The sequence below is a fragment of the Elephas maximus genome, chromosome 2 (assembly GCF_024166365.1).
Source record: "Elephas maximus indicus isolate mEleMax1 chromosome 2, mEleMax1 primary haplotype, whole genome shotgun sequence".
NCBI classification, from domain to species: domain Eukaryota; kingdom Metazoa; phylum Chordata; class Mammalia; order Proboscidea; family Elephantidae; genus Elephas; species Elephas maximus.
In genome coordinates, this window is record NC_064820.1 from 67,041,122 (window position 1) to 67,054,542 (window position 13,421).

At 37.9% G+C, this 13,421-nt stretch overlaps 1 protein-coding gene across 2 annotated transcripts in view; it reads left to right on the forward strand.

Annotated features, from left to right (window-relative positions):
* Positions 1-13,421, forward strand: part of IPO11 (importin 11) — a 244,644-nt gene that overhangs the window by 84,995 nt on the left and 146,228 nt on the right. For both annotated transcript variants that reach the window (XM_049864207.1, XM_049864214.1), the window contains exons 11-15: positions 422-574; positions 1,667-1,710; positions 8,266-8,356; positions 10,181-10,228; positions 11,022-11,127. In XM_049864207.1, coding sequence (XP_049720164.1) covers positions 422-574; positions 1,667-1,710; positions 8,266-8,356; positions 10,181-10,228; positions 11,022-11,127 — 442 coding nt within the window. The remainder of the gene's footprint in view (positions 1-421; positions 575-1,666; positions 1,711-8,265; positions 8,357-10,180; positions 10,229-11,021; positions 11,128-13,421) is intronic.

The following is a 13,421-nucleotide window of genomic DNA, read 5'->3' on the forward strand; positions in this document are numbered from 1 at the left end:
TAAGTACTGCAGTAACTACTGCAGCTCATGTTATATGCTGTATTCATTTGAACAGTTAAAAGCTTTCTCTGAGTTTATATAAAGGTTAAGTTGTTTGTTAAATTACTTGGAGTTCTTTCATGTGTATATGCACAAAGATGAATGAGGCAGTCTTGAAAGAGAGAGACATGAGTAAGTCACTTCAATGTGGTGTGATGACACAGCATGGTAATATACAAACTATAGTGGTAAGATAGAGACAGGACTGATATGGGTGTAATATGAATAAAGGAGAGGGTGTCTTTGAGCTTTGTTTTTAATGAAAATTTATACATAAGTGTATGTTTTCCCTAGAATGTATTTTTTATTTAAGTCATGTAATTATACTTGAATAGAATGTTTGTTTGGCTGTACCATTAACTTGGAAATTTTATTTTTCTAGATAGTAGCCCTGAAACTCTTGAAGCTCATAAGATTAAGATGGCATTTTTCACATATCCCACTTTGACAGAGATTTGTAGGCGATTAGTCTCTCATTATTTTCTGCTAACTGAAGAAGAGCTGACAATGTGGGAAGAAGACCCAGAAGGCTTTAGTAAGAATTAGTTTTTCAGTTCTAGTATTGCTTTTCTCCCTCCACCATAAATAGATACCATCTATTTGACCGATAAGTATGATTACATTTTATCTTAATATAGTACATTTGATCCTAGGGTCTTGGCTTTTTAAAACTAATTTGTCATCCTCTCTTTTGTTACCTGTTGAAAAATAGAAAATGAATGGCTTGTTCAAATATGATACAGAATGTTGTCCAAAAAGAGACCTTTTTAATTTTTACAGACTTTAACAACCATGTCATGTATTTCAAAACAAAAACATAGGTAGAATGAAAGAAAATCAGAGAATTATTTGTCAAATAAAGTGCCAGTGTGAATTGCTTTGGCTATGGTAGGACATAGGCTAGATTTTAGCCTTTATTCATCCCTTCGGCTGAGTGACCTTGTGTAGGTATACATGCATGTCTCGTCTTATTTTAAGAAAGCCTTAAACTTTTGAAAGGCTTATCTTCCTCTCTTTGTTACTTAGAAATAATTTTAATTTATTTAAAAGATAAATCATTCCACTCCACAATGGATCTTTTTTGGTTAGCTTTTTTCTATTAGTTAAAATCTTATGTGTTATTGCTTTCTTTATGTAATATATGTAATATTGTAGCATGAAGCACTGAGTCCCTCAATTTTTAAAAGTCTGGAAGTATTGCATTTTAAATATAAGCTTAGGTAATTTATGGGGAATGTGACTATAATCATTTTAACTTCAAAAATATGATTATTGAAAATGCAGTGACTCTCAGGATTTTAGTGATACAGTATACCAGGTAATATCAGATATTTTGGAAATGTTGAAGTACTTTGAACTTTCCTCCATAAAGAATTTTTAATGAAAATGAGAATGCTTATGGATGTAAGCCCTTGATAGGTTACTGTGAGATACACAGTGGTTTATATAGTACATCTTAATGACGTATGTTTAAGACCTTTGTTTCCAGGATTTGCTTTTAGTGTTTAAAACAGTTCACACAAATATTATTCTGATGTAATTCAGATCTTTGCTTTGCAAACTGAGATTTTGGAAGCACGATTGTTGCACTTTTGGAGAGCATCATTTGTCATATTTTTAATTACAGCAGTGGAAGAAACAGGAGGAGATTCTTGGAAATATAGTTTAAGGGTAAGTATTAAATTGAATGAAAAATTGATAGGGGAAAGCTTTATGTTTCCATAGCTCTTGATAAAGAATGACATTCCATTCAAGATTCTAGGCATTATGTTAGACAGACAGGAAACAATTTATTTATAATTGCAAGAAACTGTATTTGAGAGGAAAGCACTTAATTATGAATTTCACTCCAAATTTTTCTTATTGTTAACTTCAGGTTTGCAAAGTGAATTTTTCTACATTTTGCAGTCAAATTCATTGGAAAATAATTGTCAATGCATAAATAATGTTTATGAAAGTGAAAGTTGCTGCTTTTTGACTAGAGTGATGCTCCCCCCCTAAAGTAATTATGAGGCTTTTCTATTTTTTTTTTTTTTTGAGTATGTTTTCAGTGAAAGTTTACAGCTTAAGTTAGTTTCTCATACAAAATTTTGCATACACATTATCATGTGACTCTAGTTGAACTCCCTGTAATGTGACAGTACATTCCTCCTTTCCACCCTGGATTTCCTGTGTCCGTTCAACCAGCTCCTGTCCCTGTCCGCCTTCTCATCTCGCCTCCGGACAGAAGCTGCCCATTTAGTCTCATGTGTCTACTTGAGCGGAAACCCTGGTGGCGTAGTGGCTAAGTGCTATGCCTGCTAACCAAAAGGTCAGCAGTTCGAATCTACCAGGCGCTCCTTGGAAACTCTGTGGGACAGTTCTACTCTGCCCTCTAGGGTTGCTATGAGTCAGAATCAACTCAGTGGCAATGGGTTTGGTTTGGTTTTGGTTATCTACTTGAGCTAAGAAGCACACTCTTCATGAGTATCATTTTATGTCTTATAGTCCAGTCTAATCTTTGTCTGAAGAGTTGGCTTTGGAAATGGTTTTAGTTTTGTGCCCACAGAGAGTTAGGGGGCCATGTCTTCTCAGGTCCCTCCAGTCTCAGTCAGACTATTAAGTCTGGTCTTTTTACCAGAATTTGGGTTTTGTACCCTACTTTTCTCCTGCTCCATCAGGGATTCTCTGTTGTGTTCCCTGTCAGGATGGTTGTTGGTGGTACTCGAGCACCATCTAGTTATTCTGGTTGCAGGCTGGTGGAGTGTTGGTTATCCCTAGCCACTGTTAAAATTCTTTCTTTATCTTTGGTTTTGCCAAGTTTGATTATAATATGTTTTGGTGACTTCCTTTTGGGATCTACCTTTTGTGGGATTCAGTGAGGTTCTTGGATAGATATCTTCTCGTCTTTCACAATATTGGGGAAGTTTTCTGCCAACAAATTTTCAACAATTCTCTCTGTATTTTCTGTTATCTCCCCCTTGTTCTGGTACTCCAGTTGCTTGTAGTTTATTCCTCTTGAAAGAGTCCCACATAATTCTTAGGGTTTCTTCATTTTTTTAAATTCTTTTATCTGATTTTTCCTCAGAGAAGTTGGTGTCAAGTGCTTTATCTTCAGTCTCACTAATTCTGACTTCTGTTGCCTCAATTCTGTTCCTGTGACTTTCTTTTGAGTTGTCTAATTCTGAAATTTTATTGTTAATCTTTTGGATTTCAGTTTGCTGTCTCTCTGTGGGTTCTTGCAGCCTGTTAAATTTGTCATTGTGCTCTTCTATAACCTTCTTAAGTTCCTCTGTTGCTTTGTCTATGTGTTCCTTGGCTTAGTCTGCTTTTTACCTGATCTCCTCTCTGTTCTCTTGAAGAGCTGTGTCTGTTGATCTTTTGGATTCTACCTCTGGTAATTCCAAGAAGTTCTCTTCCTCCAAAATGTTCTGGATTATTTGTTTTGGGTGCTTGCTGAAGCCATCATGGTCTCCCTCTTTATGTGCCTTGATATTGACTGTTGTCTTCTAGCCATCAATAAGTTATTACATTTATTTATTGTATGTTTGCTTACTGTGTCCTAGCTTCTTATTTTGTTTTGATATGCTCAAATAGTCAGGCCATGTGAGCTGGTTTGATTATTGGCGCCTTTGAAGCTCTCATGTCCTTTCACCAGGTGGTTAGTGCTGTTACTAGGTATGCGAGCCTAGGAGTCCATTTACTTTTCTTGTATACATTCAGGTCAGGTGTCCAGGTAGTTGGTCACCAAGTGTGTGGTGCAGGCTCTCAGCTACAGTCTTAGATGGGCAGGGTTGATTGAAGTAGGCACAGGTATCTTGCTGCAGTAGGGGGTTATGCGCTGAGCAAGGCAAGGGGCTGACGGCTGCCATTGAGTGTCTGGGAGGAAACTATGCCCGTGTTCCCTAGAGTGCGTAGGTGAATGGGTTTTGCATCCGGACTGTGGGCACACAGTGCTGTTGGCTGTAAGGACTGGGAGGCATCACTTCTTGGACCTGTGTCATAGGTGGCATGGGTGGAGGCACCAGTCCTCAGGCCCCGTCTGTGGGTTGGTGAGTACCCTGCGTAATGGGCAGAAGGGTGTCTAGTGTCTCTAATTGCCACTCCACCTTATAACTGATAAGAGTTGAAGTTGGGCTTTAGGTATATACCGTGTTGCACTATGCTAATGAGGGCCTGTGCTTTAAAAATGGGCCCACACAGGTCTGTGCAGAGGTGAAAGGTTTTCAAAGTCTGTGGATCTGTTATGCTTGTGACTAGGCAAAGGAGCTGTGCCTGCCTTGAGTTCCCAGCTTAGGGGAGCTGGCAGATTATTTTTTCCCTGTTTGTTAACTTGTTCCCTCTCCAAAGCTGGGAGAATGGCTCAGGGCTTGTGATGGGTCCTACTTCCTGCCCAGACCAAGTGAAGAACTGGGAGGGAACAGGTAAATGAGAGAGAGGTTCTTCCCAAATGGGGTGATTTTTGATCCACGTGGTAGGTTAGATGCATGTACTTATCTTTGGCCAGTTGAACACTGCTTCTTGTTAGTTCTGGAGAGTTGAATATACTCTCTGCTGCTCCGTCCCTCCCAGTGTGGAAAACGTGCTCCAAGCGCCTTTGCTTGTCTTACTGTATACACCAGCTGATCCAGCCTACAGAGTGACGGTTCCCATGGGTCTAGTCTGGCAACTCCTCGCTGCTTCTGAACTGTGTCTCCATCTGCCGCTCAGTCCAATTCCTCAACTTTGCCTTTCATGTTCAGCGTTCCTAGATTGTCATATATTATCGATTCACTTATTTTTTTTGGGTTGTTGTTGTAAGAGGGACCGTAGGAAGCATCTGACTACTCCACCGTCTTGGCCCCTCCTCTTCTTTTTTTAATTGTGTTAAATGTATATGTAACTCAATATCTGCCATTTCAACCAGTTTTTATGTGTACAATTCAGTGTCATTAATCGCATATACCATGTTATACAGTTATTACTACAATCCATTTCCAGATTTTACTATTCACCGTTAATAAAAATTCAGTGCCCCTTAAGCCATAACTCCTCCTTTCTTCCTTCTTCACACTAATCACTAATCAACTCTGGTCTCTGTGCATTTTCCCATTCTAGATATTTCATGTAATTGGGATCATATAATATATGTCCTTTTGTGTTTGACAAATTTCACTCAGCATAATATTTTCAAGGTTCATCATGTCATGCATGTATCAGAACTTCATTTGTCTTTATGGCTGAATAATATTCCTGGTATGCATATACCATTTTGTGTACTGTTTCACTTGTTCGTGGACACTTGAGTTGTTTTTACCTTTTGGCTATTGTGAATAATTCTGTAATGAACATTGGTGTGTAAGTATGTTTTCACGTTCCTGCTTTCATAGTATTGAATATATTTATAGGAGTAGAATTGCAGGGTCATGTGGCACTGGTTTTTGTTTTTGGGTATGGTTAATCTATGTTTAACTTTTTGACCAACTGATAGTTATTTCTTTTACCATCTATTGTGAGTCTTAGAGACCAGGGCCATTGTTTTCAGGTTTAAAAACCAAACCTATTGCCATTGAGTTGATTTCGACTCATAACGACCTATAGGACAGAATAAAACTTCCCCATAGGCTTTCCAAGGCTGTAAATCTTTATGGGAGCAGATTGACACATCTTTCTTTTGTGGAGCAGCTGGTGGGTTTGAACCTCCCAGTTTTTGGTTAGCAGCCGAAAACTTAACCACTGTGCAACCGAGGCTCCTCACTTGTAGTTACGAGATACTTTTAAGGTTTTTGATATGGAAAATGTTTTGCCTTTGAGGAAGATTATCAAATTGGGTATTAAGCTATTCTGTTTGTTAAGACTTATGTTTACATAATTAATTGTTGTTGTTGTAAGCCCTTTGAGTGAATTTCGACTCAGGGACCCTATAGGACAGTGTAGAACTGTCCCATAGGGATTTCCTAGGCAGTAATCTTTGCAGAAGCAGATTGTCCTAGCTTTCTACCATGTAGCCATGGGTGGTTTCAAATTGCTGACTTTTTGGTTAGGAGGTGAGTGCTTAACCACTGGACCACCAGGGCTCCTAGATAATTAGTTTAGTCATTGTTTTTTTAAAAAGCTACGTTACTGTTTTTAGGTTTAAACCGGTAAAATTATTAATGCTTTAAAATTTTCTTTTAATTCAATATTTTAATTATTAAAAATTTTCTCTTACAAAAATAAGAGCCTTTACACAAACAGAGATATGCACACCCATGTTCATTGCAGCACTGTTTACAATAGCAAAAAGATGGAAGCAACCAAGATGCCCATCAGCAGATGAATGGATAAATAAATTATGGTATATTCACATAATAGAATACTGCCCATTGATAAAGAACAATGATCAATCTGTGAAACATTTCATAACATGGAGGAATCTGGAAGGCATTATGCTGAGTGAAATTAGTTACAAAAGGACAAATATTGTATGGGACCAGTATTATAAGAACTCAAGAAATAGTCTAAACAGACAAGAAAATATCCTTTGATGGTTACGAGAGTGAAGAGAGAGGGAGAGGGGGAGAGTGGTATTCACTAATTACGTAGTTGACAAGAACTATTTTAGGTGAAGGGAAAGAACACAGTACAGGCGAGGTCATCTCAATTGGACTAAACCAAAAGCAAAGAAGTTTACTGAATAAACTGAACGCTTCAAAGGCCAGTGTAGCAGGGGTCGGGGTTTGGGGACCATGGTTTCAGAGGACATCTAGGTCAATTGGCATAATAAAATCTGTTAAGAAAACATTCTGTATCCCACTTTGGAGAGTGGCGTCTGGGGTCTTAAACGCTGGCAAGCGGCCACCTAAGATGCATCGTTTGGTCTCAACCCACCTGGACCAAAGGCAAATAAAGAACACCAAAGACACAAGGTAATTATGAGCCCAGGGGCCATGTAAATCAGAGTCTACATCAGCCTGAGACCCAAAGAATTAGACGGTGCCCAGCTACAACCGATAACTGCCCTGACAGAGAACACAACAGAGAACCCCTGATGAAGCAGGAGAGCAGTGGGATGCAGACCTCAAATTCTTGTAAAAAGACCAGACTTAACGGTCTGATGGAGACTAGAAGGACCCCAGACCTTCTGTTAGCCTAAGACAGGAACCATTCCCAAAGCCAACTCTTCAGACAGGGATTGGACTGGACTACAAGATAGAAAAATGATACGGGTGAGGAGTGAGCTTCTTGGCTCAAGTAGAAACATGAGACTGTGTGTCTGGAGGGGAGATGAGAAGACAGAGGGGGGCAGAAGCTGGCTGAGTGGACACGGAAATACACAGTGGAGAGAGGGAGTGTGCTGTCTCACTGGGGGAGAGCAACTAGGAGTGTATAGCAAGGTGTATATAAATTTTTGTATGAGAGACTGACTTGATTTGTAAACTTTCACTTAAAACACAATAAAAATTAAAAAAAATTTTTTTTCTCTTGTGGAAAATTTCTGACGTATTAAAAAATAGAATTATATCAAGAACCTTCTATATTCAAAGCTTAGTTTATCATTTATCAGCTCATGATTAGTGTTTTATATAAATACCACTCCTCTCCCAAAACATGGGTTATTTTGAGGCAGATCCCTGAGATGACATATATTTCATCTGTATATATTTCAGTGTGTATGTCTGTAAGATTTTTTTAAGTGTAGTGCTCAATACCTTAAAAATTTAATCATCATTTCTTTATATTATGAAATAACTAGTGATTCAGTGCTTTTAAAAACAAAATGAATTGTTTTTTTATGTAGCTAACACCGTGTCTTCTGTAATTCTTTGTGTCTGTTAAAAGGATACTGCTTCATGTGGATTGAATACATAAGTTGCTGTTATTGTTTATATCATTACTAAGAAAGTATATAATTTTTAAGATATTAATTTCTCATCATTTATAGTACTGAAGCTATAAACGAATGTGGCCCCAGAATGATTTAATTTATTATGCTTAATTAATAATGTAACCTATTTATGTTCTGTAGCTTTAATTTTTTGAATGTGTAGTACCAAAATGATTGGGCTATTAAACCTTATTTTGTGAATTAAATTATTACGTGAATTCTTCCCATGGTGGTCTTTATAAAAAAAAATAGTGATTATTTTGAACAAAAACAAATCAAGAATTGGAAACATTTTCAAAGCTTTAGGATTTTAAGAATATGTATGCTTTGTTTAGTGTAGAATTATTCAGTATAATATACCTTTGTTTTTATTAGGAATTTGTCTTTTTTTTCCTCTCTAGCCTTGCACTGAAGTATTATTTATAGATATATTCCATGAATATAATCAAACTCTTACTCCTGTACTTCTAGAAATGATGCAGACACTTCAAGGTGAGGTATATTTTGTGATACTTTTAATTTATGTATTTATTTAATGTTCATTTCGAATGGTTTGAGGGCCAGATATGTGCAATGCATTATTTCCTATGTCATGTAATGAATATGAATTGAGAAAGAAAGGAAATGTGCCTTCCTAAAGGTGTAGCATTTAAGACAGGCCTAGAATTATAGTTTGGAATATGTAGTTAGATTTTGCTATAATCGCAGTATAATAGCAGCATAAACAAAAACAAATAACAAACAAAAAAGAACCCATTGCTGTCGACTTAATTCCGACTCATAGTGACCCTATAGAACAGAGTAGAACTGCCCCAATAGGATTTCCAAGGAACAGCTGGTGATTTGAACTGGTGACCTTTTGGTTAATAGCCAATCTCTTAACCACCATGCATGTAGCAGGCAGTAAAGTATATTGCTTGGGGAAACAGTCAATCTGGAGCATGTTCTGGAAAGTAGTGGGAGAAAAGGTTAGAATATAAGTTGGAATGGTGGCAGTGGGACAGGAAAGAAGATGATAGATTTAAGAGATAATGGGGAAGTGAAATTTATGGCAATTGATCATCGTCCTTTGTACACAAGTAATTATTTAGCTCTTGACAGTGATTTATGATTTGTGACTTTGCTGCTAGACTGTAAGTTTTAGGAGTTTGCGATTGTGTCTCTTGTTCACACTTTATTCCCAGTGCTTGGTATACTCAGTAAATAATTTGGTTATTGACTTTTTGGCAGTTGATTGAATTTGTTGGCCATAAGGGAGAATTATCAAAGATAATTCTGAACTTTTGAGTCTGGATAATAGACAAAACAGTTGTCTCGTTAGGAGAGACTGTTGATGGAGATACACTTTAGGAATGTATCTATAAGGAGCCTTGGTAGAAGAAAAGGGGCTCTAGGACAGAAATTGAGACTTTGAACTGTAGTGATATGAGGAAAGGGAAAGCCCCCTTTAAAAGAATCAAAAAACAAACTATCACAGACATACAAAGAGCAGTATGAGGGTGTATCCTGGAGAAGAGCATGTTGTCAGAAGTGTTAAGTATTGTAAAAGGCAGAAGGCAGCAGAATCCTCTGAGAGAATAAAATTGTCAGATTGGTTAGGAATTAAATTGTAAGGAATCAAGGATTGAGTGGTGATATAAAGAAATGACAGCAATAGAGAAGTTCCTGCAGGACAGGAGATTTCTGATTTTGTTTGTAGTAGTAAGAGGATAAAGAAATAGAAGAGCTGAAGAGAGGGAGGAGAGTTGATGTAGTAAGACTTGAAGAGAGATTGGCACTGATAAAGACCAGGGCACTGTTAAATGGGAAGCAACACAGGGAGTGACTGCCTAGTTCCCAGATCCAGTTGAGGAGTGCTACTTCCTAAAAAATACAGAGCAAAGCTGAATATTTTCTGTGGATAATAGGGAAATTTAGGGTATTGGATGGCCGCTGAAGTAAGGGACAGTGCCAATTTGTGAAAATTATGGGGTTGAAGGAATTAAATATGTTTAGGATAGCCCTGGGGGCACTGTGATAGGTCAACAAGAAATGAATAAAAAGATTGCAGAGCAATTCTGAAGGTCAAAGTCTGGGATAGATCACTGTGTGCTGGACTAAATCTGTTCAGTTTTCTTACTGCATCTAACACCTTGAGACAAGGCAAGAGTTGGAGAGGAAAGAGTATTATGTAGGTTACAGAATTATTGTTATGTCGTTTCCCCAATATGTTATATACGATTAGAAAACTAAACAAGTTGAGTTTAAAATAAAAAGTACTTTTTTTTAAGTTTAAAGATTAGTTTTATTTACTTTTACTGATGCTTATCTTTTCAGGGCCCACCAATGTGGAAGATATGAATGCACTCTTAATCAAAGATGCTGGTATGTTAAACTTAAGCGATTTAGAAACATTTATTTGTTCAATAGATTGAGTCTGTTTTGTGGCAAGTTCTGGGCATGGAGAGATGGGGTACAAGCCTAGCTACAACAGCAGCTATCTGGTGGGGTAAATAACTGAGTAAGTATACAATTAATTACAACATAGAACAGGATGATTCATGCTGACAATGGTAGTAATCAGGTAGTGCTGTGGAAAAATACAAGTTAGTTTTCATGTGCTAAGGAAAAGGCTGCTGGAGAAGTCTAATGTGAGAACACAGGAAACAGGAGTTAGCTGTGAAAGGGAACGGTGCGGAAAGAGGGTTCCAGGCAGAAGGAGCAGTGTGTACAAAGACTTGAAGATAAGAGGAGAAAGTACAGCTAACTTTTTGAGTCGAGTTCTTTGGTTAAACTAGAACATGGAGGTTAAGGGGTTGTGGAATGGTGGAAAGAGGAGGCTGGAGAGAGATAAGCAGGGGCCAGTCAGATAATATCACATCCATTTGGAAACTTTTGAATTTGACTTAAGTATTTCTAAAAGAATTTTATTGTTTCTGAAGGCACTAGGGAGTATTTAGGAAAAACAGTAAAATTACTTAAATAATGTTCTAAAATGGTCTATATAAATAATTTCCATGATTAACATTGCATATTTCCCTTTACTTACATATTACGTATTTCAAAATAGTCCCTAATGCTTAGCTTTTACATGAAGACATTTAGCATTTTCTATTCATAAGATATAATAATTGACTAAAAGTCCTGTATCTAAATAAAAAAAAATTTTTCTCCTCAGTGTATAATGCTGTGGGATTAGCTGCTTACGAGCTGTTTGACAGTGTTGATTTTGATCAGTGGTTTAAAAACCAACTTCTTCCAGAACTACAGGTCATTCACAATAGGCAAGTATAAAATTTGTTTTGTTACATACTTACTTCACCTTATTAATTTTCTAAGGAAGATATGGCATTAAAATTGATTACACTTTAAAAAAAATCACAGTATGACTAAGCAGGTAGTGGCTAGTGTAGAAAGGAATAGACCTGTGAATTTCATAACTGATAAGTAAGCAAAACAGATTACTGTTTTGTTATTTTACTTCAAATGTGAATTGTGACACCTAGGAAGTATCTGATGCTATATAAGATAGTTTGCAGGAGAAAAGAAGTAGGACGTTATGGAAAGGAAAAATAGAGGTCTCTGGGACCCAGGAAGACAATATGCACAAAAGGAAACCATTTGGAGACTTAGGAAGATCTGGGCATGTTGTCAGAATTGAAAAACCAACTAAAATAACGTGTACAAATGGTAACTGCTTTGGGATCACAGACAGCATATGGCAAGTATTTGGGGAGAGAGTGGAGAGGTGGCCAAAGCATTTTGAACACACTTTAGGCTCTTATCAAGATGCCTAATTTACCGGGCGCTTCTTGGAAACTCTATAGGGCAGTTCTACTCTGTCCCATAGGGTCGCTATGAGTTGGAATTGACTGAAAGGCGACAAGCTAACGAGTTTTAATTCAACAGTATAGATCCTTCTGACATTTAGTAGAATTTTGCCCCATGCATAAGTTTTATATACATTTAAGAACTTGCCTCATTGTTTTAAGTGCTGAATGACTAAAATCAAAGGTTTATTTTTTTATTTTTTAAACAGTTTTCTAAACTATATATATCCATATAAAATAAAAAGAGTTTCATAAATGATAAAGTTTTATAAATTATTTCTTAGTTTAAAATTGTTGTTGTTAGGGGCCATCGAGTTGGTTCCGACTCATAGCAACCCTGTGCACAACAGAACAAAACACTGCCCTGTCCTGAGCCAGCCTCACAGTCGTCGTTATGCTTGAGCTCGTTGCAGCCACTGTGTCAATCCACCTCGTTTAGCGTCTTCCTTTTTTCTGCTAACCCTGTACTCTGCCAAGCATGATGTCCTTCTCCAGGGACTGACCCCTCCTGACAACATGTCCAAAGTATGTAAGACGCAGTCTTGCCATCCTTGCTTCTAAGGAGCATTCTGGTTGTACTTCTTCCAAGACAGATTTGTTTGTTCTTTTTGCTTGTTAGGTGCCTTTGAGTCAGTTCCGACTCATACTGACCCTGTGCGCAACAGAACGAAACACTGCCCTATCCTGAGCCATCCTTAAAATCGTTGTTGTGCTTGAGCTCATTGTTGCAGCCTCTGTGTCAATCCACCTTGTTGAGGGTCTTCCCCTTTTCCACTGACCCTGTACTCTGCCAAGCATGATGTCCTTCTCCAAGGACTGATCCCTCCTGACAACATGTCCAAAGTATGTAAGACACTATCTCACCATCCTTGCCTCTAAGAAGCATTCTGGCCGCACTTCTTCCAAGACAGATTTGTTCGTTCTTTTGGCAGTCCATGGTATATTCAATATTCTTCCCCAACACCACAATTCAAAGGCGTCAACTCTTCTTCGGTCTTCCTTATTCATTGTCTGCTTTCACATGCATATGATGCGATTGAAAATACCATGGCTTGGGTCAGGCGCACCTAAGTCTTCAGGGTGACATCTTTGCTCTTCAACACTTTGAAGAGGTCCTTTGCAGCAGATTTGCCCAATGCAATGTGTCTTTTGATTTCTTGACTGCTGCTTCCATGGCTGTTGATTGTGGATCCAAGTAAAATGAAATCCTTGACAACTTCAGTCTTTTCTCCGTTTATCATGATGTGGCTCATTGGTCCAGTTGTAAGGATTTTTGTTTTCTTTATGTTGAGGTGTAATCCATACTGAAGGCTGTGGTCTTTGATCTTCATTAGTAGGTGCTTCAAGTCCTCTTCACTTTCAGCAAGCAAGGTTGTGTCGTCTGCATAACACGGGTTGTTAATGAGTCGTCCTCCAATCCTGATGCCCCGTTCTTCTTCATATAGTCGAGCTTCTCGGATTATTTGTTCAGCATACAGATTAAATAGGTGTGGTGAAAGAATACAACCCTGACACACATCTTTCCTGACTTTCAACCAATCAGTATCCCCTTGTTCTGTCCGAACAACTGCCTCTTGATCCATGTAAAGGTTCCTCATGAGCACAATTAAGTGTTCTGAAATTCCCATTCTTCACAGTGTTATCCATAGTTTGTTATGATCCACACAGTTGAATGCCTTTGCATAGTCAATAAACCACAGGTAAACATCCTTCTGGTATTCTCTGCTTTCAGCCAGGATCCATCTGAT